The sequence below is a fragment of the Acipenser ruthenus genome, chromosome 4 (genome assembly GCF_902713425.1).
Source record: "Acipenser ruthenus chromosome 4, fAciRut3.2 maternal haplotype, whole genome shotgun sequence".
NCBI lineage: Eukaryota > Metazoa > Chordata > Actinopteri > Acipenseriformes > Acipenseridae > Acipenser > Acipenser ruthenus.
This window is the reverse complement of record NC_081192.1, coordinates 98,080,063-98,107,236: the sequence shown is the minus strand read 5'-3', so window position 1 is coordinate 98,107,236 and position 27,174 is coordinate 98,080,063. Positions and strand designations below refer to the sequence as shown.

Below are 27,174 nucleotides of genomic sequence, written 5' to 3'. Positions count from 1 at the left end.
CTAATTCTGTCGTACTGTTTATGAAATGTAACTTCTTCAGGTAGCTGTCCCAATGAAGTGATATTGGGCACCTGAATCGGCAGCACTCCAATCATCAGCCGTGTCTCAGATTAGTTTATTAGTTCATTAATGCAAGATGCTGAAAATGAACAACTTGATAAGTCTTATTACTTTATAACTGACCTATATAATACCCTTCTGGGTTCTGACTTTGAAATGTATATTGGAGTACTGTAGGCCTAGATCTAGTTGAACTGCGAAACCTAATAATGCACCTAATAATGCAAATTTGCTGTAAAAATTTAACTAAATTGTTAAAAGATGGCAAGTCTGTTTTTTAAAAGGCAGGAAACAAAGTTTTCAATTGGCAGGTTTTTGCCTATCAGTCACTTCTTGATCTGATTCCATTTCTTCTTCTTTATTCCTTTTTTAAAAACTTTTTTAGGGGTAAACTGGTAAAATTATTACTTTTTAATCAAGTCGAAAAAGCATAACTAACAAAGTAATTCCTGTATATTTAAATATTATGAATCTAATGCTTGTGAGTGAGGTAGCCCAGTGACTCGTAATCTCTAAAAGTAAATTGTTTAAGATTTGCACTTGACATCGTTTTCTTAATAATTAGGTTAAATTCAGTTTATTTCCTAAATGGTTAAAACCAGTGTAAATATTTTAATTCTGTAACTTATTCACAATGTCTGTACGGAGATTTATTTCTGACGTTAACTATGAATTATTTTAAAAGTTAAGCTTCTAAACGTTTAAGACTTGGATAATGTTTTAAACACTATCAACTATTATTAACAGCCCTAATAATTGTGATTACATTCTTCATGAACGCTGTCCTTCAGTAGAAAATATGGCCCCACCAGAGTAAATATCCACCTTATCTTCATAGAACAGTAAAAGTTAATCGATCATTGTGCAGTGATGTGGGAAAGAGAAGCTGCCTAACAAGGCTGCTGCTCAAATTACAGCCTGAGGACCTGCTCTGGTTGACTTGACTGTCTTCTGAGATCAGAACAGGGTGCTGGAATACCACTTTTATATATCTGACAAAGTTTGCTTTGTGTTTTTACAGGATGCTTCATCTGCAGACATTAGGAAAGCCTACCGCAAGCTGTCTCTGACCTTGCACCCAGACAAGAACAAAGATGAGAATGCAGAAACTCAATTTAGACAAGTAAATGCTTTTAATGCTCGATTTTTAGTCTTGCAACTTGCTATGACAAAAACAACTATTCTTTCTGTGTGCTTCAAGTATTTGGAAGATATCTGGAAATTAAATATTCCATTGGAATTGCAGAGCTTAAGTACAGTACAAGCAAACTGTAATTTACAACTGCGTTTTTATTTTGTTTTGCTGTTTCTGTTAATGAAGCCTGATAGTGTGCTATTGAGGCTTTTTTTTTTTTTAAATATCACTTTCGATTCTCTCTCCTTGTGTTCTTGTTAATGCACTGCTATTAAAATATCAATTGTTTATACCCGTTTGGATGTTCTAAATTGGGATGTTGCCACATTGCAGTAATCGATGCAAATCAACTAGGGTACTAGAGGTTGTAAATGCTTGCCCTGAAATTATTAGCTAATTTGATATACCGGTACTTAGACATGACAGAACTACTGTGTAGTAAAAGACTGCCCCACTTTGTTTGTTTACATGTAATTGAGTTGTTTTCTTTTCAGCTGGTTGCTATTTATGAAGTCCTGAAAGATGAGGAAAGGAGACAGCGGTAAGTTATCAACACTGTGCTGTAAAAGATTTGGATACTAAACAAACCTCTTGCTCTTTCCCAAGACTTCAGAATTTGCCACGTGTGAGTAAACAGGATATCCATGTATGTGATTTTCACATCTGTTGGTGAATGGGGCAGACTTGAAGTACCTGCTTACTTTGTGCTTGGAAAATGATTAGGGATGCATAAAGAATAAGGCATGCAATAATCATTTATTATTAAAACAAAGGGGTAAATGCTACAGAACATTTTAATTTTATGGTGGAATTATAAAAAATAAAAATGTTCCAATTTTTAGATTTTTAAACTGCACTGAATCTACTTGTCTTAACACATTTGTTGCAGAATGGTTTTGTTAGTTACAAATTGTGTCATGTCTGCCACATAAAGGCTAATTAAAATGGTATTATCATGTCTAGAAAACAATTCTGAGACATCCAAGCAGCTTTGGATACCAATAAAAAGTACAGTATTACACATTTTGAAGCCTCCTCTGAAATTCCAAGTCAAATTTCACAAATATGTAACATTGGATTTTGCTTGAAATCTCAGTTGTATCCATGCAATTTTGTGAGACCAACCAACAGTCAAAAGCTGTTGGATTCCATATATATATTTTTTTGTTTATAAAGAACTCCTTTGTGAAACTGATTTCAAGGAAAATCCTTTATTCAATGCTTTGCAAACCCTTTAATGTCTTTGTCTAAACGTGGCCCTTTCTAGCCATTCTTATCAATGTTCTTGTGGTGATATTGCACATTAAAATATCCTGATGTTATCTCTTATGGTCATTAAAGCCCTTTGATTTTGTTTTTCCCGAAGAAGCAGATCCTGCACCTGTAAAGGGAGGATTTAATACAGTAGTCCTTGAAGGATTAGCTGCATTGAACTTTCTGTACATCCCAAAAAGAAAAAAAATGCTGAAAACCTCAATTAATTTGAGTATGCAGGAATGAAATAAAATTAGATCTCCCATTTTCAAAGAAATAAGTAGACCAATGAATGCCCCCATCAGTATTATTCAATGCTACAGGTAATATGTAACGCAGTATGGATTAATAGTGACATCTTAATGTTCTACTGCTCAGCACAGTGAGTAGACGATGACGGGTGATTACCTTTGTGTTCAATACCCTGTCTAATGGTAAATACAATCTCTCGATTTATATTGAGGGGTAACAAAACAAATTAAAAGCTGGCATTCAGCTAGCTTAAATGAGTAATAAAGCAAGGTTTTCAAATCCACCTCCTTTCTACTTGTTGTTAGCTGAAGGACTCTTTAGCATGAGTCCCCTTTTCATTCTGATGAAAACCGCTTTCGCTTATTTGCTTGTATTTAAGGATGAACAGATTTCTCAAGACGACGGATACAAAAAGTGATTCTGTTTCTTGTTGTTCAGTCACTTCCTGTGCTTTAGGTCATATGGTCAGATTACAGCTATACCATTGGACAGAAGCTGACAGACTTCACAGGAAGCAATAGCAATTCCATGGAATTCTATTTGAAATATTTACATATCCAAAAGTACAGTATAAAAAAAACAAGGAAGGAGCCAAAAATATATTCAGGACAGGAAAACCTGAACCAGTGATAAAGCTACTAGTGCTCATGAATTAAAGTGCATATCGCTCACAATTGCATGATACATCGCTCCTACATTATCACCAGCTAGTAAACTTCAGAAAGGATATTTTTCAAATTGAGTAAATGATGAAAGAGGTTCCTTGAATTTAAAAGCAGCCACAAAGGTTCAGTCACTTTTGGTGTTTTTCCTGTTTCTGATACAGAATTTTTGTTACCTACCAAATAGATATGGCGAAAAGAAAAGCAATGTTAAACTGCATACAGTAGAAAATGCTCTCGCTGAACTGATGCAGATAAAAATAGCAAAATGGGCTGCAAGCAGCAACCTCTGAATAGATGTACGAAAAATGAATTAATGAAATAATATTGCAAAACTGCTTTTTGGTACTTCCACCCTGTGTTCCTAATTTCCGTGCACTGCTGGAAACCATATACCTCTGCTGAGGCCCCCTGCCTTAGGTGTCTACCTTTTGCATGCCTGTACAAAGAATTGTTATTGCAAGCAAGTAATTTCAAAAAGTGTAGACCGTATAAATAAATGTTTGGAGAGGGAGCACGGCTATATGACAAGAGCTAGACAATGGAAAGCAAGCTCTTTGATTCAGCTGTGTTGGCTACTAACCTGTGCCTGCAGCAAACTTTTCTGTATATGGTGCAAATACTTTTACTTTATTTATATATACACTTTAGTGCCATGAAAGAAGCAGCAGCTGAGCAATCCTTGCACATTTATATGGGTCAAAATGGAATCTGCCTGCACTCAAAATGGCCAATCGTGTGAGCCATGATAATGTTCATTGATAGTAAAATCAATAGAGCATTGATTCCTCTGCCTGGTCCTTTGAGACTTCAAATCAGCAGACGTTGCTTAGTAAATACCATGTACTATTTAGGGCATTTAAAACGTAAAGATCAGCTGGTTGGAGCGTAATACTTTTCTAAATGGGATTTGTACAATCAATGCGAGACAAAAGCTCCATGTTTGAATCCTAATTTTAAGTTTACATTTTCCTTTTAATTATGATACTAAACTTGATAAACACAAGATGCTAATACAATGTTAAGTGAGTATTAATCTTTTTTTTTTTTTTTTACTTGCAATGTAATCATATTCCTAATCTTTCTCTCTCTATCTCTCTCTCTTTCTTTTTTTTTAATAAAATCTTAATAATCCTAAATTAGATAATATTTCTCGAAAAATAGATGTCAGGTACACTAAATTCAATTTTGTGTATCTGCAGAAATATGAATCCCCACCAGATCCCAAGATGGCATGAATGCGTTAGTCTTACCATTTATTATTTTTTATAATCTATGCTGTTTACCATACACTTTTGAAATAAGCTATAGATCACTTTTTCTGTATTTGAGCAAGACATATGTGTTCCATCTGTAGTAGAGATACTACTGTAAATTAAGTAGGAGAGTGATCTAAAGATTAATTTTTGTAAAGTTTATACAGGAAAGATGCTTTAGTACGTATTATAGAAGAATAAATATCTCATTTGTTTTAAAATAAAATATTACATTACACAAAGTAGATTTGCTTTTAAAATGCTTTCATTCAATGGAAGTAAAAATGTATGTTATTGTGTTGCACACACACTGGTTTTCCGGTATTTGGGACCAAAAGTATGAAACCATTCCAATAACCTAAACGTCGGAATCTTGTGGATGAAATTAAGCTCGTAATTACATTTATGCTGTTAAATAAGGAATTAAAATTATATTACAATATTGTATTAATGTAATCCGCATCAATGGTTACAATTAGATGGATTCCCTTGTCAAGGCTGGCAGTTCTGGCAGCTGCACTATTATTCAATTTACTTAAAGAAAATGTCCTACTGCCCTGCATGACAATATAGGGGCCCAGCTTCTATTCTTGCAGTTTAGCCTGCATGTATCTAAGAATACCACAATTAGTTTTTATGGACAATAGCTTTTCATGAATAAATACTATAGATAAAAAAATGTGTTTGAATGCAAGTATGCATTATATTTGAGGATGTATGTAATTTTAAATTAATGTGTTTTTTTATTTTAACATTTATTGCAACAGCAGAATTGCCACCCCATTTACCGACCCAATTGTATTTGTTTTAAAAAGCATGCATGAAATGTTACAAATACAGACTGCTTTGAAAAGCAAGTCCAGTAGGTGAACATTTTGTTGTATGGTTAGACGCTATGAAAAGGTTCCAGCTGCAGGCAATGTTGTGAATATATTTAATTTTGATTACAGCTGTGAATTTATTTATATATATATATATATATATATATATATATTTTATATTTATATATATATATATATATATATATATATATATATATTTTTTATATTTATATATATATATATATATATTTATTTTATATTTATATATATATATATATATATATATATATATATAATGTATATATGTATATATATATATATGTATATATAATTTATATAATGCTATGTTTTATTTCAACATTTACAGTATATCAACAGCAGTTTATTTAACATGTGTATATGTTGGTTGATACAGTTATAAAAGTGAATAAATATACCAATGCATATTTATTCAGCAGGAATATGATGGTTTTTAAAGTGCTATATTTTCCATGGTTCTGGGTTAATCTTGATTGTAAAAGAACGCTGGTGTTTTTTTTGTTTTAAATACATTTTCAATGAAACGCAAGCCCTAATTCTTTCTTTCTCTCTGTCTTTAGGTACAATGACATTCTGGTCAATGGCCTTCCTGATTGGCGGCAGCCTGTATTCTACTACCGGCGAGTGAGAAAGATGAGCAATGCTGAGCTGGGGTTGCTCCTCTTTATTATACTCACTGTCGGCCATTATGCTGTCATTTGGTCAATATATCTGGAGAAGCAACTGGTGAGCCTCAATAACAAAAATTAGATTTTCTATTTGATATCAAAGGTTATATATCATTTTTATTGAAGACAATTGGTTTTCATAGATGTGGATTTAGCACCAAAGTAAAAACCAGCCTTAACTATCTCCTGAAATTTAACAGCTATCTAAAATAATATTAATATAATTTACAAAGCAGCAGTATTGTAGAACAAATGTATACCTTACACTTTGATGCTTTGGTTTGAATCTCACCCCCCACCCCCCAGTTTAACAATAGTCAACATTACAAAACCATTGGACAATTCTGCACAGTTACCAGCTGTTTATCTTTTGTGAGAATATTTCACACACAAAAATAAATCGTAACTATGTTTGTGGTTGGTGTGTAGAGGTAGGAAACATGATCATAAATACACTTTATCTCCAGTTACTATACATGTTTTTCTATTTGGAACGTATTGAACTAAGTATACTGTTAAACATTGTGTTGCTGTGAAGTTCTTCCTCACTAAAATGCTTCAGCTGAAATGGCTAGAATTAAACTGCTTCTTTTTTTTTTCATCACTTCATATTATTGTGTCCTTAGTTGCACTGCATGAGTGATTAAGCCTAATGGTTATCTTTTTTCTGTTCTGTCAGCTGTTCTTTATTTTACTTTTCATGCTTAAATGGGCCTTGGCACTTTTTACGGAAGAAACAAAATTCAGTTTAATTGTGCTTACCAGTGTTGATGAATGTTTTCCTATTTAAACGAGAACCATTTTGAAAAGGCAGACAAAGTAAGGCATTGCATTATTCAACGGTCATGGGTTTTATTTTGCCAATATAAAAAGAGCTTCTGTTTCTTTTTGTAAAATGTAAAATCATTTATCCTGTCAATAATTGAGAATCTGTTTGCATTTTCTTTTTTTACATTTGGGGAGTACATTTATTAGAGTTGAGTAATGAGCAAGCAGGCCAGTTGAATGACTGCACATTACAATAAACCTTGATCGCTATGGAGATGCACATATCTGACAGAGCTGGACTTCAGTCATCTGTGTTTGTTAAGTGGAATTGGGCACCATGGCAACAGTTATTGTTTAAGGCACATGATTTCACTTAATCATGCAGGGCTGGTGGGAGCATTTGCATAGAGGGTGCTCGTCTCCTCCCAATGTTTGTTCTTGTCACTGTTGCCACATTGTAAGGATACGTGTTAATAATCACCTGTAACAATGATTCTGATTTTAAGGACGAGCTTCTCAGTCGTAAGAAGAGAGAAAAAAGGAAAAAGACTGGGAACAAAGGAGCAGATGATGTAAAAGCTGGCGCTCAAGAAAAAAATGAGAGGTAACAAGTTCTGTATTTCACTTTTTATTGTGCTCTTTTTAGCTACCAAAAACATAAGCAAATCTTACAACTTTATTTTTGTATTACTTTAATTAGAAATACATCCATCTTGGTTATTTTTGTGGGTAAGAATATGGAAGCTATTTTGTTAAAACCCTGTTAGATTTGTTAGATTACCCTAACTGTCAAACCCTGGTCATGTAAATACAGCAAAGGGTATGCTCACAAGTAATGCAATATTGTGCACACATCGGACTACAGAACGTGTAGTTATTAATGGCCTGTGTTCTTGTGAACATGAAGGGGATTTTGTGTCGTATATAGCAAACAACTGGGTTAGAGTGTGAAACTTGTCGGGACAAAGTGATGAAAAGATTAAGTTAGAACTTACAAGCTATAATTATAAAAGGATTTCCACAGATAACTGTAGTACTGAAAAGTTGGTAAAATTTTAGAGAAATGTTTTAACAAGATCACAAGAAGTCTCAAGATGACTGTGTTTGAAGTATGAGCAACTAAATTAAATGGTATATTTTTTTATAGTATCTTGAAATCTACTTAGTCACAGTTTATACATAACCTCTTTTTTGTTATTGTTGTAAACATCAGTAACTGCGATTCAATACATTCTTTGTTCAGAACGAGCGCAACTGAGAATTGCTTTTGTGAGTAAATAAATGCATACTATCCCGTCTCCCCAATACTCCATCTTTAGACTTGGTAAGGCAGAGTGACATTCAGCTAAAAAGTACTGTCATTTTTCCTATTGATTTATTAAAAATAAAGGGTTTTAAATAGTTCACACAGCAAGGGTTCAATGCAGGAGGGAGATCAGAGACTATTCTGCCTGTCTTCCTTTCTGATGACATCAGTGAGTAATGCTTCAGTGAACTGCGAATGACATTCATTTTTATATATTGGTTTGTTTATGCTACAGTCTTCACATTGGGCTGTCGGCAGGTGTGAACACCTTTTGATGGTTAATCAGTTTGGCTGAAAATCACAGAGCTCAGGTATTCATTTTGCACACCTGATGAGAAGCAGTAGGTCGCTCTGTTATTTCCCTTCCCACAAGCAGAGTCTACTGATCAGAGTAACGCTCAAAACACATTAGTGATTACACTTTTTTTTTTGTTTTTGCCATTTTACTTTGTTGCTCAAAATATTAATGGGTTTTAAAAAAAAAAAAAAAAAGTTTTGATTGGTTGTATTTGTTTCAGTTAATTATTTATACTCCAGCATGTTTTTGTTCTATCTATCTCTTGTCTATACATTTAGTTTAATAGCTATTGGAAATAGATAACTAATATTACTTTTGAATGTTTGTTTTTTTTTTTTTGTTTTTTTTATATAAAAACACAGGTCTTCTGACAAACCCCAGTGGCATGACATTCTGCCATTCAAACTCGGAATATGGCTTTATTTTTCTGTGAAATCTCTACCCCAGCTAATACAGGTAAGACTAAATAAACATCCACAACTTCATAGAAAGTGGCATATTCAGAGCGAATGAGAGAGGTTACAATCTTAAAAACAAAACCAAAAAAAAAAACCATGAACACAAAGCTACAGCAGTTGACATTTTGATTGGTTCAGATGATGATGATGATGATGATGATGATGATGACGACGACGATAACAACAACAACAACAACAACAACAACAACCCTGCTTTTTGTTCAAGTTGTTCATGACTAGAAGGCTGAAACGATTTCAGTCTCCCACGGAAGCAGCTGTAACAACCAGGGAGCATCAGCGAACATTGCTTTCTTAACCTCAATCACACATCAAGGGAAATGCTGTCCTGTGTTGTTGCCGCTCCACCCTTTTCAAAGTGAATTGGGATTTCTAAACGGTTAAGAGAGAACGGTAGAAATGCAATCGGATGTTGTTTTCACCCACCTGTGCTGTCGTGGGGTTAACTTAAAGGGGTATTTTGACAATGAAGTAAACCTGGGATTTTATAACAGCATTTTTTGTTTCATGTCAAGACCAAATGTGATCAAGCCTGTTAGAATGGCATTTCAAAACGATTGCTATGCAACAATAAAAAAAAAAGGGCAGAATTGTTGTACTGGTATAACACAAGCCAGGGGGAGCACAGTGATGCAAAACAATGACCAAACGGGTGCTGGTGCAGTCCATACTGTACATGCATATCTCCTGTTTATTAAACTGTGAGCAGCAGGGCGGGCTGAATGCAGATGTTGTATTTTAATGTATAATTACCAGTACTGTGTGTGTGTGTGTGTGTGTGTGATCCAAATATGTATTCTTCTTTTGTTGAAATAACATTCTTAATGGTTAGTAAGACAGTTTGTATCGTTATTGAACTACAAGTGTGCAATGGTATGTTAGGGTTCATTTCTCAAGGGATAAATAGTCTGGATACCAAGAATAGATTTGATTTAAATGCAGGCACCACACTGAGGCTTAAAACCCTTTAAGAACTTTACCCCTAAAGAGCTTACTTGCAGATCTAAATTAAATATTTTAATATTGGAAAATATAAGTACATATTTATGATTCTGTTGTCTCATAAAAAATAAAAGTTTCTAGATAAATATGGACCGGAGAGGAGGGCTATGGTGGAAAATTATTGACCAGAGGGAAGACTATTGTTACAGATGGGGCTATAGTGCATGAAGCCGCACCCTGGAGGTAACAATAGCATTGAATTTTCCACTATGGCTGAGTCTGCAGTACATATTTAATATATGAATCAGTCAAGAAAATAAGTGAGGCAAGGTTGCATAGTAAATATGACTTTTTATATATTTTGTTTAAATATAGCTGGTACAGCATATGTAAATAAATATTTACTTGTATATTTTGTTTAAATATAGCTGATGCAGCATAAGTAAATACGTAACAGAAAATGTTTTTGAAGTTCATACTGCATAGTTATCAAAGTGTTTTTGGCGTACAGCTCTCCGTGCGACTTGTTGACTGCTGCATAATCCACTTTATATCCTGACCGTCATATTTGTTTTCGTCAAGTTGAATTTGTTTGGATTTCAGAAAGTCAGAAAACAGTGACAGTAACGTTTTAATCACCATTTTAGTTTGGAGCATCTTTCTTTTGTAGTATGTTTTGTAATTATTTCTATTAAGTCACAGAATCAGTGTTCAGCCATTTTCTGTTATGAGGAGTGGAGATGAAATACGTTCCTTTGAAAAAGGGCGGGACTGACAGTGATGTGAACCAGTCACATGACAGATGGAGACTATTACCTGGTGGTGTAAGGATATCAGGGCAATAGTTAAATCTATTTTTGCGCCCATTATGAGGTTTTAACCAATCACAGGCCAGAATTTCCAACTATATATATATATATATATATATATATATATATATATATATATATATATATATATGTATGTGTATATTAGGGCTGCTCCGATTAACAGATTAATTGGACCGTTAAATCAACTAACGAGTTGATCAGAGATTCATTTTCTTTTACTACTTAATGAAGCAGAGAGTCATTTTTTTATTTGTTTTTTGGCTGGGCATTTTGAACTCTGTTTCCCAACATCCCCTGCTGAGAAAGAATCCGCTCGAGAAGGCTTCCCGCATCAGTTCGTATCTGGTTTGTTGTTACTACGCACACACAGTTTCTGCAAGTCAAGAATGAGCCTCAATGTCTGCTGGCAGCTTGGGGAATATGTCATGCATTTACTACAATCAAAGCAGACTTTATTCATTTTAAAACTGTGTTGGTTTTTATGTTTAAGTTGGATGTATAAAGTTAATTTCAACAGATGCATTTATTTTTCCATGATTCCTTCATTTGGCCTGGCATGGTTTCAGGCGAGTAGATGCATTTTACTAGTGTCACAAGCTGCAACATTTTTTGTTACTGTTAATATTACATTACTGTTCAAGTTGTTTATATATCCTGATTTCTACTAGTTTATATTGTGGAACATAAAACACTTTTAAAATGACCACATTCTCATTGGGCGTATTTTATTTTAGATTCTATTGATTTGTGAGTGTGGGTGTTTTGGGTTTGGGGCTTTTGGAACACGCTGTTGCAAAATGTAATGAGAAAAGAACAAGTGAAAAGACAAGTGATTTATGAAGATATTTACCTTTTTAAATATCTGACTTCTTGCAGGATGTCAAACAGTATTATGAAGACTACAAAGAACTGAAGATAAAAGAGAAAGAAGCCGCCCAGGCCCAGGCTGAACAAGAAGCCATACAAAGTATGTCCTGCAGTTAATGTTTATTATTTAGAACTATGAAGGAAGAACTATATCTGATCAATCTGTATACTTTACAGGGAAACCAGAAAGGGGACAGTGGCTGATGGTATAGACGGGGGGGTAATGGTATGCTGTCACTCATAAGGAAAAGACACAAGGCTTTTGAGTCCGAAATACTGTAGATTTAACCATTGTAATTTTATTTGCCCTCCCTTTTTTATATATTTATTTTTTTATTGAACTAGTCTAAGTGAGAGAGAATCAGCTGTGACAAAGACCAAATAAATGTGTAAAAGTTAAGCATGTTGATAAGGACTATATGCTTTTAAATAAGCAAATTCACATATAATCATGCAGAAGAAAGGGGATGCTGTGTCAAATATAATGACTTCCTCATTAGAAAACCCAGGCGTGTGGTTCTAAGGTCCTCTTTATATGTATGAAGTATAGAGAGGTGTAATATAAGATTTCTTTCAGCTGTAGGAACTGTGTAACTGGTAGAGTCTAGGCTTCTCCATTTAGGTAATACATACAAGATGAATGTTTTACCAATATTTTTATCTTCATATCCGAATGAAATCTTATCTGGAAAGGTTCTTGCCTCACTCACAGATGTTTATGCTTCGAGATCAATTCATAGCCAGCAGGTAGGTTGGGGAAACTGTGAGGTTGAACACACATCTTTAAATCAATCCAAAATGACATTCACAAGTTACAAGCTTTCATAGAAACAAACATCCATCCAAATAAAAAATAAAAAATAAAAAACTATAACATTTAAAACAGCAGCATGTTAACTGCAAGTGTGTGCACACATAATAGATCTTAATATGGAAAACATTTGAATGCTTTCTGTTTTGGTCTTTTAATGTCGGACTGCTTTTATATGTTGGTGAGGAAAAGGTCAATAGATTTGTAATTACTATACTGTGACATTTGTGAATCTAAGGCCAAAAATACAAAGGAGCAATGAAAAGGTAAATGCAAGCAAACGAACAACATTTTATTTTACTGTTAACCACATTTTGTTTGTTTTTTGGGTATATAGCTAAAATAATGTGTGGTGTCAAGTTTAATTTTATATGTGTGTGTGTGTGTGTGTCCTGTGAGGGTTTAATATCTCTGGTGACATTCATACCATTGAAATGCTCAGTCAGTTGTACTAGTGATTTCAACTGAGCTGTTTTGCAGGTTTTGGCTAATTGTTAGACCAATGAAGGCTTGACCAAATTTGATTTAAACTTGGCTCTCCTAGTGACTAGTGTGACTGTTGCTCATTGTAACGTGCTTTTTCACTGTAGCACAGCGGATTGACCAGATATTGAAGGAAATATTTTAGAAACCAGATTTTTATTTAGGCATATTTTGTAATATTAGACAGTTAATTCACTTTGAAATTACTATATTTGCTATAAAACATAGATACAAAGTTTAATATATCATTTAAAATATGGTACATTTTTGGTTTTCAGAAATGTTAAAAGAAAACAAATTTTTATTGATTTCTAAGTATTTTTTTTAAAACTATTTTTCCTGAACACATTTTAGTATATTCATGTTCTACTATGGTTACTTTGCTAGTAGATAAGAAGTTAAGATACAAAGCTAAAGAGGGTTGAGATGTTCACTCTTGTAAATCCCTAACTAGCTTCCTTTTGATGGAAAACATATGAGATAACTAAACCATCACTGTTGCCTCATGCTTAATGATGCAAAATAATGCTGGGGGCATATTTTGATATTGCTTGCTATTACCTGTAATTTTTAAAGACTATCACTTGAACGTACTCTTAATAATAATATTACTGGCTATTTAACTCGGTAAATACATGTTATGCAGATCAGCATGAGGAATGCTTCATGCTACTGTTTTTCATGACCTAATTGCTAATCTGCCCTCACGTCTATCAGCTTTACCATTGGGATTGGGCAGAGTCCTCAGGGGAATTCCATGTAATTTACAGATTGGAGAGAATGCAACATGGGGTCTCATTAAAGCAATGTGTTGCAGCACAAGACAACAGATGTGAATAGATCATCTGTTGAAAGTATATTACCCTACTGGGGGCATCTTTTGTGCAGGCATGGCGACCAGTTCTGTTGGGTTTGAACTTTGTGTGGGTATACCTGATGCTGCTCGTTGTCTTGACATAGGAAATGGGTCCATATTCCTTAAACATTATCGCTGCAGCAAATTAATAAGAAAACAATTTAAAGACACTTTTGTCCATGTTAGGCACTGAAAAAAAAAAGAAACGTCATTGGTCAGTTCTTAAAGATAAACATGTTTCCTATGCAGTATGAAACAGTTTAAAATACTTTAAAGCTATTGCTTTATCAGACATCGATGTTGCCACTGGCATAAAATAGTGTGAATGTAGCAGACTGGCAGCAGCTCAAATATATACATTTTGTTTCACTCAGGTATTACCGTCTAAATCCTTGTTTTTGAACTTTGCAGAAGAAAAGAGGCCTAAAGTGAAGAAAGCGAAATCTGAGTTTCCAGTCTACACCGCTTATTCAGGGGACAATGCCTTTGTACCATCCTATGATCAGGGCTCTACCATTGAAGATATTGAGGAACAGATTAATGATTGGCTAGAAGACAAAAGCCGATCACAGAAGAAAAAGGTACATTTTATTACAAAATACTCTCTCCTCCCTCTTCCGCAGCATTAAAATTGGATATGCAACATTTTTGTGTGCCTTTCAAGGAAAGAAAAGGAATAGCCAAGAGATAATAGGGATGCTAGTGTCTTGATTATTGCAGAAAATCTGTGACCTAGGTCAAGGGGAAGTTTGCTCTGTGCAATGTTCACGAGTAACCCATAAATGGCAGTGGTTTAAGGGTATACAGATGGCTACTGGATATTTTAAAGTTTAACGTGGATGACCAAAGGCCATAGCTGCCATAATATGTAACATGTGTTTGGTTTCCTCAGTTATGAGGGTACAATTATTCCGTTGAAGGATATAAGGATTTTAATCCCTTGTAATCAAGGATGGACAAGGTTCATGTACAGGTTGTAGTTTTTGAAATAAGTATTTCAGTTGTAATAAGTGTGAACCTGTAGATAATAAGTGGGACTAAAGTGGATACATATAGACATATAGTTTGTCTTTAGAAGATATGTGAGCTACACACATCTTATGCCTCTTCCTGTTGCTGAATTTAAATACAGCAACTGTTTATTGCCTTCCCTTTTTTAATATATTGCATTTATTTAATTTAACAGGTTTCTTTGTTGCTTCCCACAAAAGTTAATTTACAGCGCTGCATAGAATGTACTTACACTCTTGCATGGTTGCATTCTTTTGATAAGACATTAAAACTGATTTCCTGTCTACTTGCGGATGTTAAAGATCCCACAGCATCTGTTGGAGAAGAGGCCCCAGGATCTTGCTTATTCAAGGCCTTATTGTTTTAAGGAGTTATATATCCAGGTTTTAATTGTGGTTGATAAAAAAGCAAATGAGTAAATGAAAGGGTTTGACACCAGTGCCCTGACCCAATCCTCCTAGAGCTTTATTTCTAACCCTCCACGCTGGAACAGGGCCTCTTTGGATGTGGGGCCTATGCATGCCAAAAGGGCTGCCCTTTTATAAATATCTTAAAAGCTTTTGTTGTTTAAAGATGAGTGCTCTGCTCCCACAGTAAGTGAGTGAACTCTCTATTTCCTCGAAGCCATCACCTGAAATAATGTTTGTTGAAGACAGTTGTGTAGTAGCATGGCCGGCGCAGCAACAGTCTTTCCATCAGGTGAAGTAATCTCTTGTCTTGTTTCGTTGTTCTGGTGCAGGGGAGCAGTTTTAAAGGTTGCATATGCAGTGCTGCATTCTAAAGCATCACTCCTATTCTTTCGGTGCTTTGTTCCCAATAGTATAGTTTGATCTTTAGAAACAGCTATGAGTGTGTTTCATCTTCCAAAACAACACCGTAGACCCCGATATGTTTCCAAATTCTGGCATGAAAGGTGTTTATCCCCTCTTTTTTCTAGAAAGCACTTTAAAAGCAAAGGTTTCCCAAAAACATTGTAACATCATTTCATCCATCAGAACACTCCTTTTTATTTTTTTTGTTGTTCCCTGTGGTGCTTTTAAACTAAATCTGTAATGAAGCCCTGATGTACCAGTATTCAGACGTGTAGACTTTTATAGTGTAAATAGCCTGGGTAAACGTGTGTGTTTTTATTGTAATTTAAAAAAACAACAATTGTGTGAAAATTGAGTGATGGTAATGTAATTTGACAGTGTGAAAGAAAGTGAAATTTAAAGTAACCATAAAACTGACAAACATTTCAGAATGTCACAAAATTACTGGGAAAAAAAAACAAAACACCAGGTGGCTTAATACAAAATAAAGATGAGGATATGAAAACCGATCCTAATTTTTAAACAGTAAAATAAGACATGCCATGATGGTGCCCATACAAGATATATAACAAACCATTATTATTTTGTTTGTTTTAATTTATTTTATTAATATACTATTAAATTTAGTGCATTTTCTGCTTCTGTTTATAGGAGTCCACATTAAAAGGTATTGCATGTGTGCACACTTAAATAATGGTTGCTGAATAATAGTAATTCTCTAGTCTAGACCTGATCGCTCTGTGCAGCTTCTTAGTTACTGCTGTTTGTACCGGGAATCCTTCTCGTGGAGGTACAATGATCTCACTCCGTTATTTATTCATGGAGAGATATCTATCTAACCTGTGTTCCTAATTTACTTTTAATTGCATGTGTATGTACAGTAAGTAGGTTGATTTTTGACTAGAATTGAAAACTCTTTCTGATGATTTGAAACAAGAAATTGTGAAATACAGTAATACACTTTTTATAAACCATGTTTTGCAAATCTGCAATAAATTTTATTTTTAGGTTTATATAAAAAAAAAATGAAATCTTATTTGAAGTAGCCTTTTTTTTAATTGCTGAATGTGGAACAGGTGTTATCCATCTACAAGCTGCTCAACATTCAAGCTGTTAATTGCATGAATCTGTTTTCTCAAAACATGCTGAAAAGTTAATTGAGTGAGCTCTTAAGTGGTAAAGAATAGATTTAACTTTGAAGGTTGTCTTTGGTCCACACCAGCTGCTTTTGAAAAGTAGTACAGCCTGTTACAGCATATTGCAGGGCTAGGTGATGCAAATGACAGCTGGGGTGATTTTTATTTCTAATGGTCAATAGTCACCAACCTTTACTGTGTACACTAGTGTGGCAACCGGTTAATGAACATACTGCTAAATTGCATTTACAAATGTTCGTGGATGTATACAGTAGAAGGAGAAATTATTTTACTGCACATTTTAATATGTGACCCACTTTGAAGGTCGCTGAACGCATTTCGTTTCCGAAACCAAGAAATGCAAAGGCCAAAGTATGCAGTTTTGTACTGTATCATAGCTGGAGGGAAATCTCTGAATAGTATATGGTATAGATGTAGAAACATTGTGCCAAAGCTTCTCATTCAGGACGAAAGGGTGAGGTTTATACAGCGACATCCTCGGATTTGAAATGATGATTTGAAAATAATAACTCCACAATAATATAGCGTCCTTCAGGCATATAACTACTGCAAGAAAGCTATACAGCGTCCTCCAGGCATATAACTACTGCAAGAAAGCTATACAGCGTCCTCCAGGCATATAACTACTGCAAGAAAGCTATACAGCGTCCTCCAGGCATATAACTACTGCAAGAAAGCTTGGCCCCCTCCATGCTTCGTTGAAAGTTACCAAAGAAGTTGTAGAGCCCCTTTAACACAGATTTGTAAGGATTCATTTAATGCTTGAGAGATGTCTCGATCCATTAGGTTTACCATTTGTACTGGTATCTTTTAAATATTGTGAATTATTTTTTAATGATTACATTTTCAAGAGCAATTTGTGCATATCCTGAAGTACAGGTTTTGCCTTTTTTTTTTTTTTTTTGTAATGCTTGTAGATCCACCTCTGACTGAAAATGTACATATATTACCATACTTGAGTTAATGTGGTATAACCCTTGTATACAGCATTCTGAGCTGTTTTGAAACACACAACCTTTCACTAACTAGTCATTGTTGTGTTTACAGTAGGTAGGGACATTTAAAATAATAATAATAATAAAATACCAAAATAGATAATGACCCATCATAAACAATAATAATAATTGAGTTTATCCATACAGTTTATCCATACAGGAATGACCAGATCTGGCCCCCAACACCATAATTTGGAGAAATATCGAATGACGAATATGCATACTTAAAAGGCACTTGGGGAATTATTATTATTATTATTATTAGGCTTCCAAGCCGTAGGCTGGGGAAGCCTATTATTTTTGTTAGGATTATTATTATTATTATTAGGCTGCCAAAACATGCTCAAAAACTCACGAAATTCGGTACACTGGTAGATGCCTATGGATGATAGTCGGTGATATTCAGCAAATTTGCGCAAGTCGCATGGTTTGGCAGCCATATTGGATTTTGCAGAATTTGTTAAAACGCCTATGCATCGGAAACCGCTTACTGTAGAGTTCTGAAAATTGCTATACATGTTGAGGGATAGTCCATGATTAATTGTTGTTACTATGAAGCTGATTGGTTGTGTGGTTTGGCAACCACATTGATTAATGACATAAAATTACCATAAAAATATAAAATCATCAAAATTCAAACATCTTCTTCTCTGGAACCGCTTATCCGATTGAAACAAAAATTGGAATAAAACATTTCAGTATGGTCATCTGTTACGCTTGTTCAAGAGAAGTGCTACTGTGAAAATCATGGCGTCCACGCTGCATGACATCATCAACATACGCAACTGGCTATAAAACTGCCTATAACTTCTTCTTATCGGCTGCACCAAAACGCACAAAATTTGACATGGATGTAGAGGACTATAGGATGTTGTGTCGTGGTCAATATGGCGGCCTTTGGTCACATGGTGTGGCAGCCATCATGGATTTAATGAATATTTTGAGCAATTTTCAAAAGTCTTCTCATTATTATTATTATTATTTATTTCTTAGCAGACGCCCTTATCCAGGGTGACTTACAATCGTAAGCAAATACATTTCAAGTATCACAGTACAAGTAATAATACAATTAAGAGCAAGATAAATACAATGACTTTGGTTCAAGCAAGTACAAGTGTGACAAAATACAATTCAATAATACAGCAGGTAAGTGTCAGTGATAGTTACATCAGGATATGATTAAATACAAAATACTACAGATTAAACACTTGGCAGATTACAGTACTCTGAAGTACAGGATTAAATGCAGTAAAATAGGGGGCAGATAAGAGCAAGTAAAGCGCATTTAAGGAAGGGTGATAAGTGTCCCAGGGAAAAAACAGAGGAGTTCTACAGGTGCTGTCTGAAGAGGTGAGTCTTAAGGAGGCGCCGGAATGTGGTCAGGGACTGGGCAGTCCTGACATCTGTAGGAAGGTCATTCCACCACTGCGGAGCGAGGGTGGAGAAGGAGCGGGCTCTGGAGGCAGGGGAGCGAAGAGGAGGTAGAGCCAGTCTTCTAGTGCAGGCGGAGCGGAGAGGTCGAGTGGGGGTGTAGGGAGAGATGAGGGTCAGGAGGTAGCTGGGTGCAGTCTGGTCAAGGCATCTGTAGGCTAGTACAAGAGTCTTGAACTGGATGCGAGCGGTGATCGGGAGCCAGTGGAGTGAGCGGAGTAGTGGAGTTGCGTGGGAGAAGCGAGGCAGAGAGAACACCAGGCGGGCAGCAGAGTTCTGGATGAGCTGGAGCGGACGGGTGGCGGACGCAGGGAGGCCAGCCAGGAGGGAGTTGCAGTAGTCTAGGCGGGAGAGTACCAAGGCCTGGACCAGGAGCTGGGTGGCGTAGTTGGTGAGGAAAGGTCGGGTTCTTCGGATGTTGCTCAGGAAGAAACGGCAAGTGCGTGCCAGAGTGGAGATGTGCTGGGAATAAGAGAGGCAGGGGTCCAGGGTGACTCCGAGGTTCTTAGCGGAGGAAGAGGGAGAGAGTGTGGTAGATTCCAGAGGAAAAGAGATAGAGAGATCAGAGGAGGGGGAGGAGGAGGGAAAGAAAAGGAGGTCAGATTTAGAGAGGTTGAGTTTGAGTGATGCGAGTGCATCCAGGAGGAAATAGCAGACAGACAGGTAGAGATACGGGAGGGGATGAACGTTAAATAGCACAGCTGTGAGAAATTTTGTTCATAGTGCGCTAACCAATGCGCTTAAATTTCACGATAACTGCTTGGAAGCCATAAAGTTGCTCGCAACTCTAGTTGTTGTTATTATTATTATTATTATTATTATTATTATTATTATTATTATTATTAGGAAAGTACATCTAAAATGACAAGGTAAAAATAAGTTTGCGCTTTGACAAGAGTGAATGCAGTAGCTGATGCAATCATCATGTTGACACATTTGTTTTAATTGGTTTATGCCACACTTTGGACACAGTGCACTGCACTGTCGCCTCACATCTCGAGCCCAGGCCTTGGTTTCCAGATTATATATGCTACATACATATGTGTCAGTGGAGACTCCTCAAAACAGGCAAAACAAAAATAAATTTTAACCAAAACCCTAGATTCAACATTCACATATTAACAGCAGTTCTGGCTCCTCGGAGGAAGCAAGTCTCTGTTATAAACTCCTGTCTGCCATTAACCACAGTACTAGCAGTAGCAGATCATGTGATCTAAGCACTGGTTTTAATTGGAGGAGCCCAGAGTTCTTTTTCATCAGAGGGGGCAAGCCTCTGTTACAAACTTCTATCTGCTATAACCACACACAGTATAGTACTAGCAATGGCAGATGACATAGTCTGATCCCTGGTTTTAATTGGAGGAGCAACTCAAATTTTCCCGCCCCCTGCTGGAGCACTGCTTTACTGAGTATTCACAATTGAGTGGTGGAAGGAGATTTTGACCAAAAGGAAAATGTAAAAAACACATGGGACAGTGTCACTGCTCGATAGTGTGGAAAGTCCTATGACTGTTTAGTCCCCATTTAAACCAACGTTGACATGCCTGGATTACGGGAGTTGTAGTTTTCCTCTGCATTTCAAACAGATTGGAAACACCTTTCAGCATCTACGAGATAAACTACTATTCCCAGAAGTCATTGCGTGCCCGTATGCCCATTGCATTGTGACAACGGTAGCGTCAGTAAAGTGAGATATATTTTCAAAGTTTCATATTGTGATACCACTGCCTTTCTCTGGGAACAAATCTAGTTGTTGGTTTTGTTTTTGTCTCTGTTAGTGTTTGTTGGAAGTTGTATTTATATTATTTTAGCCCTTCCCCAGCAGTATTTGTTCGCTCTTTTCGCCTGTACAGTTTATCATTATTTTGTTGGTCATTTATTTATATTTGGCCAATTAAGTCAATAGGATGTGCTTGATTTTTTTTTTCTGCTTTTCTCCTGCCTTCACAACTTTGTTTGAAAATGTTGTATGCAAAGTATGTTAGTGACGTGGCCTTGAAATCTAAATGCTATATATTTGTTGTATACAGTGCATTTTTAAACATACACTGGCTGCAGTGTGTAACAGTTAAGTATGTTATATAATAAACTATGGGCTTCTGTTTTTTTTTCTCCCTGTTTGCTTGTGGAGAAAATGCATTTAACAGCCAAATTGGGGTAAAGCCTGTTTAGACTGTACTTTGTAGATCTCTTCATCTACCTTTCCTGCTACAGTGCACTGGACTTGTCAGACCTCAGCACCACGTTACTGGATCCTCAGCTGATGCACTATCCTTGCACTATTGCACTACTAATATGTCATTGTAGATATAACTTGTAATCTTAACTTGTTGCATCCTCGCTCATACTGTATTTTAGTAGTATTATTTGCACTTACTGTAAACTATACTGTATTTAAATATTAATTCTGCATTGTAACCCTGTACAGTACTGCCCTGTAACACCTGTAAGTCACCTTGGATAAAGGAATCTGCATAATAATAATAATAATAATCTAATAATAATAATAATAATAACTAGAGTTGCAAGCAACTTCACGGCTTCCAAGCAGTTAGCGTGAAATTTAAGCGCATTGGTTGTTATAGATGAAACGTTATCACAAATCATTTTAGACACAGCTGACTGTGTCAGTTTTGGCAAAAATATGGGAATCATTGGCCCACAGCAGCCATGTTTTGTACTGTAGCAACACATCACATCTACAATAAGAGACATCTAACTACTATAAATACAACACTTAACTATCAGTCTGTGTATTCAATTATTCAGACCAGAACTTCTTAACCATACTATATAAACCTATTTATGCATTACGCATTCCACTATTTGCATTACCTATAGTGCTCATATAAACACACCAGTTTTTGTAAAACAACGAAAGTCACATCTCATAAATTACAAACATGTAAATGATGATAATTGTTATTTACATTGTGTAGTTTGCAGACAGACAGGTAGAGATACGGGAGGGGATGAACATTAAATAGCACAGCTGTGAGAAATTTTGTTCATAGTGCGCTAACCAATGCGCTTAAATTTCACGATAACTGCTTGGAAGCCATAAAGTTGCTCGCAACTCTAGTTATTATTATTATTATTATTATTATTATTATTATTATTATTATTAGGAAAATACATCTGAAGTGACTAGGTAAAAATAAGCTTGCGCTTTGACAAGAGTGAATGCAGTAGCTGATGCAATCATCATGTTGACACATTTGTTTTAATTGGTTTATGCCACACTTTGGACACAGTGCACTGCACTGTCGCCTCACATCTCGAGCCCAGGCCTTGGTTTCCAGATTATATATGCTACATACATATGTGTCAGTGGAGACTCCTCAAAACAGGCAAAACAAAAATAAATTTTAACCAAAACCCTAGATTCAACATTCACATATTAACAGCAGTTCTGGCTCCTCGGAGGAAGCAAGTCTCTGTTATAAACTCCTGTCTGCCATTAACCACAGTACTAGCAGTAGCAGATCATGTGATCTAAGCACTGGTTTTAATTGGAGGAGCCCAGAGTTCTTTTTCATCAGAGGGGGCAAGCCTCTGTTACAAACTTCTATCTGCTATAACCACACACCGTATAGTACTAGCAATGGCAGATGACATAGTCTGATCCCTGGTTTTAATTGGAGGAGCAACTCAAATTTTAGTAAAAAAGTAGTAAAAAATAAAATATATAATAAACCCAGTTCTTTTATAAATGGGCGGACTCGCTGTGCTCTCTCTATTGACACAAATGTAGCGCTCCGGTGAAGTAATTACTGTAGCTCGAATTAAAATCAGGTTGCGGGGTGATGATAATTGTTATTTACATTGTGTAGTTTGCGTTGTGTGTTTCTTTTTTTGTTTGTTTGTTTCAATTAATGAACCCAGACCAGGTTGTTCGAGTCCAATAAACCAGCTCTATTTTATTTAGTTCCACCTGTTATATTTAAAAGACAAAAACATAAATACACAAGTACACGGCAGGCTTAGTACATCAGTGCTGTCTTCTTCAGGTCGTTACGCTGTCTGACACGAGTGTCAGAGAGCACTGCAGTTCTAAAGGGACAGCCAGAATGGGATGCGCTTTTGAAGTTCTGCTGGTTGAAGTTTTCTTTTCTTTTCATTTTTATTTACTAGCTCGACAGAACTATAACACGCATGTTTCCCTCTGGTTTCCTGGCTACACTTGCATGTCCACGTGGTTGTTTTAAGTAAACAAACAACATTACAGCAGAACAAGCTGATGAGCTCCTATTATACTAAAATGTCCGCTGTTTTGGGGAGGGATTCTCTGTGAATAACCAAGCGATCTTCATCCTTGCAATTGTAGTTAATAGAGCAAGCGATTTTGAACAGTTCTGTCTATACCACTCCTGAAAGATACGCTTGCAGATTAAATCCAAGATGGCTGCCACACCATGTGACCAAAGGCCGCCATATTGACCACGACACAACATCCTATAGTCTTCTACATCCGTGTCAAATTTCGTGCGTTTTGGTGCAGCCGATAAGAAGTTATAGGCAGTTTTATAGCCAGTTGCGTATGTTGATGATGTCATGCAGCGTGGACGCCATGATTTTCACAGTAGCAACTACCCTTGAACAAGCGTAACAGATGATCATACTGAGATGTTTTATTCCAATTTTTGTTTCAATCGGATAAGCGGTTTCAGAGAAGAAGATGTTTGAATTTTGATGATTTTATATTTTTATGGTAATTATGACATTAATCAATGTGGTAGCCAAACCACACAACCAATCAGCTTCATATTAACAACAGTTAATCAAGGACTATCCCTCAACATGTATAGCAATTTTCAGAACTCTGCAGTAAACGGTTTCCGATACATAGGCGTTTTAACAAATTCCGCAAAATCCAATATGGCTGCCGAACCATGTGACTTACGCAAATTTGCTGAATATCACCGACTATCATCCATAGGCATCTACCAGTGTACCGAATTTCATGTGTTTTTGAGCATGTTTTGGCAGAAAAAAAAATAATAATAATCCTAACAAAAACAATATGCTTCCCCAGCCTACGGCTTGGAAGCCTAATAATAATAATAATAATATGACGTTGTGTTAGTCAGAATTCAATAAGATTCTACTGCTGCTGGGGTCTTAAGGGGACCCCAAGCCCTCTGCCTTTTTTCTGCCGCCCCATTTTTTTTTTTTTTTTTGGCCACTTGTGTGTGTATTGAAAGAATTCTGTTGGAGTAGGGTGACGAAGTGGATGAGCCTTTAACCAGTTCTGTGCCACTCTCTCTAATTAGTTGAGACCCAAATTACAACACTAATAATATATAACGAGTAAGTGTTTTCTAATGACATTTGATTAGATATGTATTTCTACTTCCCCCAGCGGTTTTCTGTCGTCTGTGTGGGTCACTCAAATACTGTGTGTGTTTACTTTTTAAAAAGACTGTTAAGAGGCTTTTCATAAGAGTTCATAAGCTGCTGTTCAGTGCAGTCTGACAGAGACATCTGTGACATATTGCACTCTATATGGGCCAATATAAGAGACAAGAGACAATATCTGCTAGTGTCATTTGGGTACAGTTTATTTTTGTATTGCTTGCAGTACAGAGATGTTCACTGGATGGTGCTGGAGCTTACTGGAAAAAAAATAAAACAAATACTAGAACTGATCCGGCCAAAGCACCTTAACACAGATGAGCTGCATTAAACATTAAAACCAAATAAAAACAAACATCATATTAAAATTCATCAAACTGTTTTATTTGAGTTTTACATGCTGCTTGCATCAACAGTATTGTAGGGATACACTTCCCATTAAGAAGTGTCTTCTTTTTTTTTTTTTTTTAAGTAGGACTTAAAAAAGTGCTTCTTTGTAATAACGTGAATTAAGATGTTCAAATGTAATAACTTCAACTGAACAAACCATTACTCTAATAAGCACATGTATTAAGCTTATAATTATAACAGTGAAGTCACATACAATTGCACTCAATTCTTTGAATTCTTTAGCAACCTCACTAACAGCGAGGCTGCCAATCATTAAACACACCTGTCAGCATTCTGAGTTATTGCATCCACCAAATGAGTTCTTTGCCTGAGAAGCAGTGTCAGACGTTTTGATTTCAACTTGTATGGCATTACAAATTATAGCACATTAACGCTATGCAACAGTCATATTCTTATGGTTTAGTATTTTTCACTGTTATGTTTTTTAATGTTTGCTGTCTTTCATTTAAATGGAAAAGACAGACTATTAAGACGTGTCTTTTGAAGATGCACTCATTGATCTTTCAACAAGAACGTTCCATGAGATCGTAAAAGAATGTAAATGGAATGGTCTTCAGTTTGGAGGCAGTCTGATCTCTCTCTGCCCGTGTTGACAGTTCTCTCTAGTCCTATAATTATATGAGCAAGGAGGTTAACAGGTGTAACACAGGTCCATTGGGTCTAGCACTAACATTTATCAAATTTCATGGATCCTGTCAGATCTAACTCTGAAATTCATCAAGGGTTTGGTCAGTTTGATTAATGTTTGGTGCTGGATGATGAAAATGATGAACGTTAAATGTGTTTCTCCCCCCCCCCCCCAGTATTGTAGTAACCTGTAATGTTGATGAATGCTTACAGGTGGATCCAGTCACGCCAGTGTTTTTTTTAATAGTCAAAATCAAGATCAGATCAGTCTTATGGAATGTAGGTGGATTCAGGGTCTATAGTATTGTAGATCTATCTATCACCAGATATAAACTATTTCTGTTTATTTGCAGGGAACCTTTTAGGATTCCAGGATTTGTTTTTCATTGTGTGTTGTCTATAATGTGTGTGTGTGTGTGTATATATGTATGTATATATATATATATGTGTGCGTGTAACATAATTGTTTGATTTTGTAGAAAGCCTATATAATTAACTATAACCTAGCAATCACCAAGGCAACGGGCAAATGCTAAGGCCTCTCAATCTTTTTAGCATAAATGGAAAATAAATAATGTTTATAAATAACATTAAAATAATTCTCATGCAAATAAACGGTTCATTCATACCCTCTCTTCCTGTTGGAGTTCCTAAATATTGTAACACTTTAGTGTAATAACCCACTAGGGGAGCATCAGAGTCAGATTTAAACATCAGAGTGCTTGAACTACCCTTCCAGAATGACAGCGTTTCAGTATGACGGCTGTCTTTGGAGCTGGAGCAGAGTGCTCTGACTGAGACCGTGCCTGGTGTAGTTCACGAGCGTCCCCAGAGAGCGCTGCAGGAGTTTCCAAACAGCTGGAGCACCATCTTACGCCCCTAGTCAGTGTTTTATGACGTGATTCTCATTCTCTTTTATTGGATATGATTTTTAGCTGAAGTTATTAAGGAACACAAGAGGTAAATAATATAATATAATATATTGTTTTTGTTATGTGAAATATATTCAAGAAGTGAGAGTGAGAGATCTTATCCAGCATGCCTTGGCTTCCGATTCTCTTATTTACAATATGCATATGTCAAAGGCTCTTGGGATTGATGGACTAAACTTCTATTAACATCAAGCTATATCTGGATATCCACATGGCAGCATGTTTTCAGCCCTGGAAATCGCTTACGTTTTTACAGATGTTATCAACATCTGTAAAACCTCTTTTATTCTTTTTTTGTTTTTTATAAGTTTTTTTGTGGCCATTGTTTCTTGTCTGTTAGCAGTTGTTAACAATGTGTGCTAATGAGCGAGAGTGTTTTATTGCTCCTTGTAATGCCACCCCAAGGATTATTGGTTGGTGGTGACCATCTCTTCACTTGAAGAGACTCTCTGGGCTGGTGTGTTATGCCCAGTCAGACCTTCTCATTAAGTTTCAGAGTGTGGTGTGAAACTCGCCCCACAATGTTGAACCAAATTAAGAAAGACAGCCATAAAAATGAGCACTACACACCCACAAACAGGCATATAAACTGATATATTTTTTATACAGCTTTAGGTATGCATTTTTCTGTTTTTAATAAGAAGTTTCAATTAGATCTT

At 35.9% G+C, this 27,174-nt stretch overlaps 1 protein-coding gene across 3 annotated transcripts in view; it reads left to right on the top strand.

Annotated features, from left to right (window-relative positions):
* LOC117400423 (dnaJ homolog subfamily C member 1-like) overlaps positions 1 to 27,174 on the top strand; it is a 59,064-nt gene that overhangs the window by 18,057 nt on the left and 13,833 nt on the right. For all 3 annotated transcript variants that reach the window (XM_059023164.1, XM_034000369.3, XM_059023165.1), the window contains exons 2-8: positions 1,082 to 1,183; positions 1,690 to 1,736; positions 6,040 to 6,205; positions 7,422 to 7,519; positions 8,882 to 8,975; positions 11,644 to 11,734; positions 14,196 to 14,365. In XM_059023164.1, coding sequence (XP_058879147.1) covers positions 1,082 to 1,183; positions 1,690 to 1,736; positions 6,040 to 6,205; positions 7,422 to 7,519; positions 8,882 to 8,975; positions 11,644 to 11,734; positions 14,196 to 14,365 — 768 coding nt within the window. The remainder of the gene's footprint in view (positions 1 to 1,081; positions 1,184 to 1,689; positions 1,737 to 6,039; positions 6,206 to 7,421; positions 7,520 to 8,881; positions 8,976 to 11,643; positions 11,735 to 14,195; positions 14,366 to 27,174) is intronic.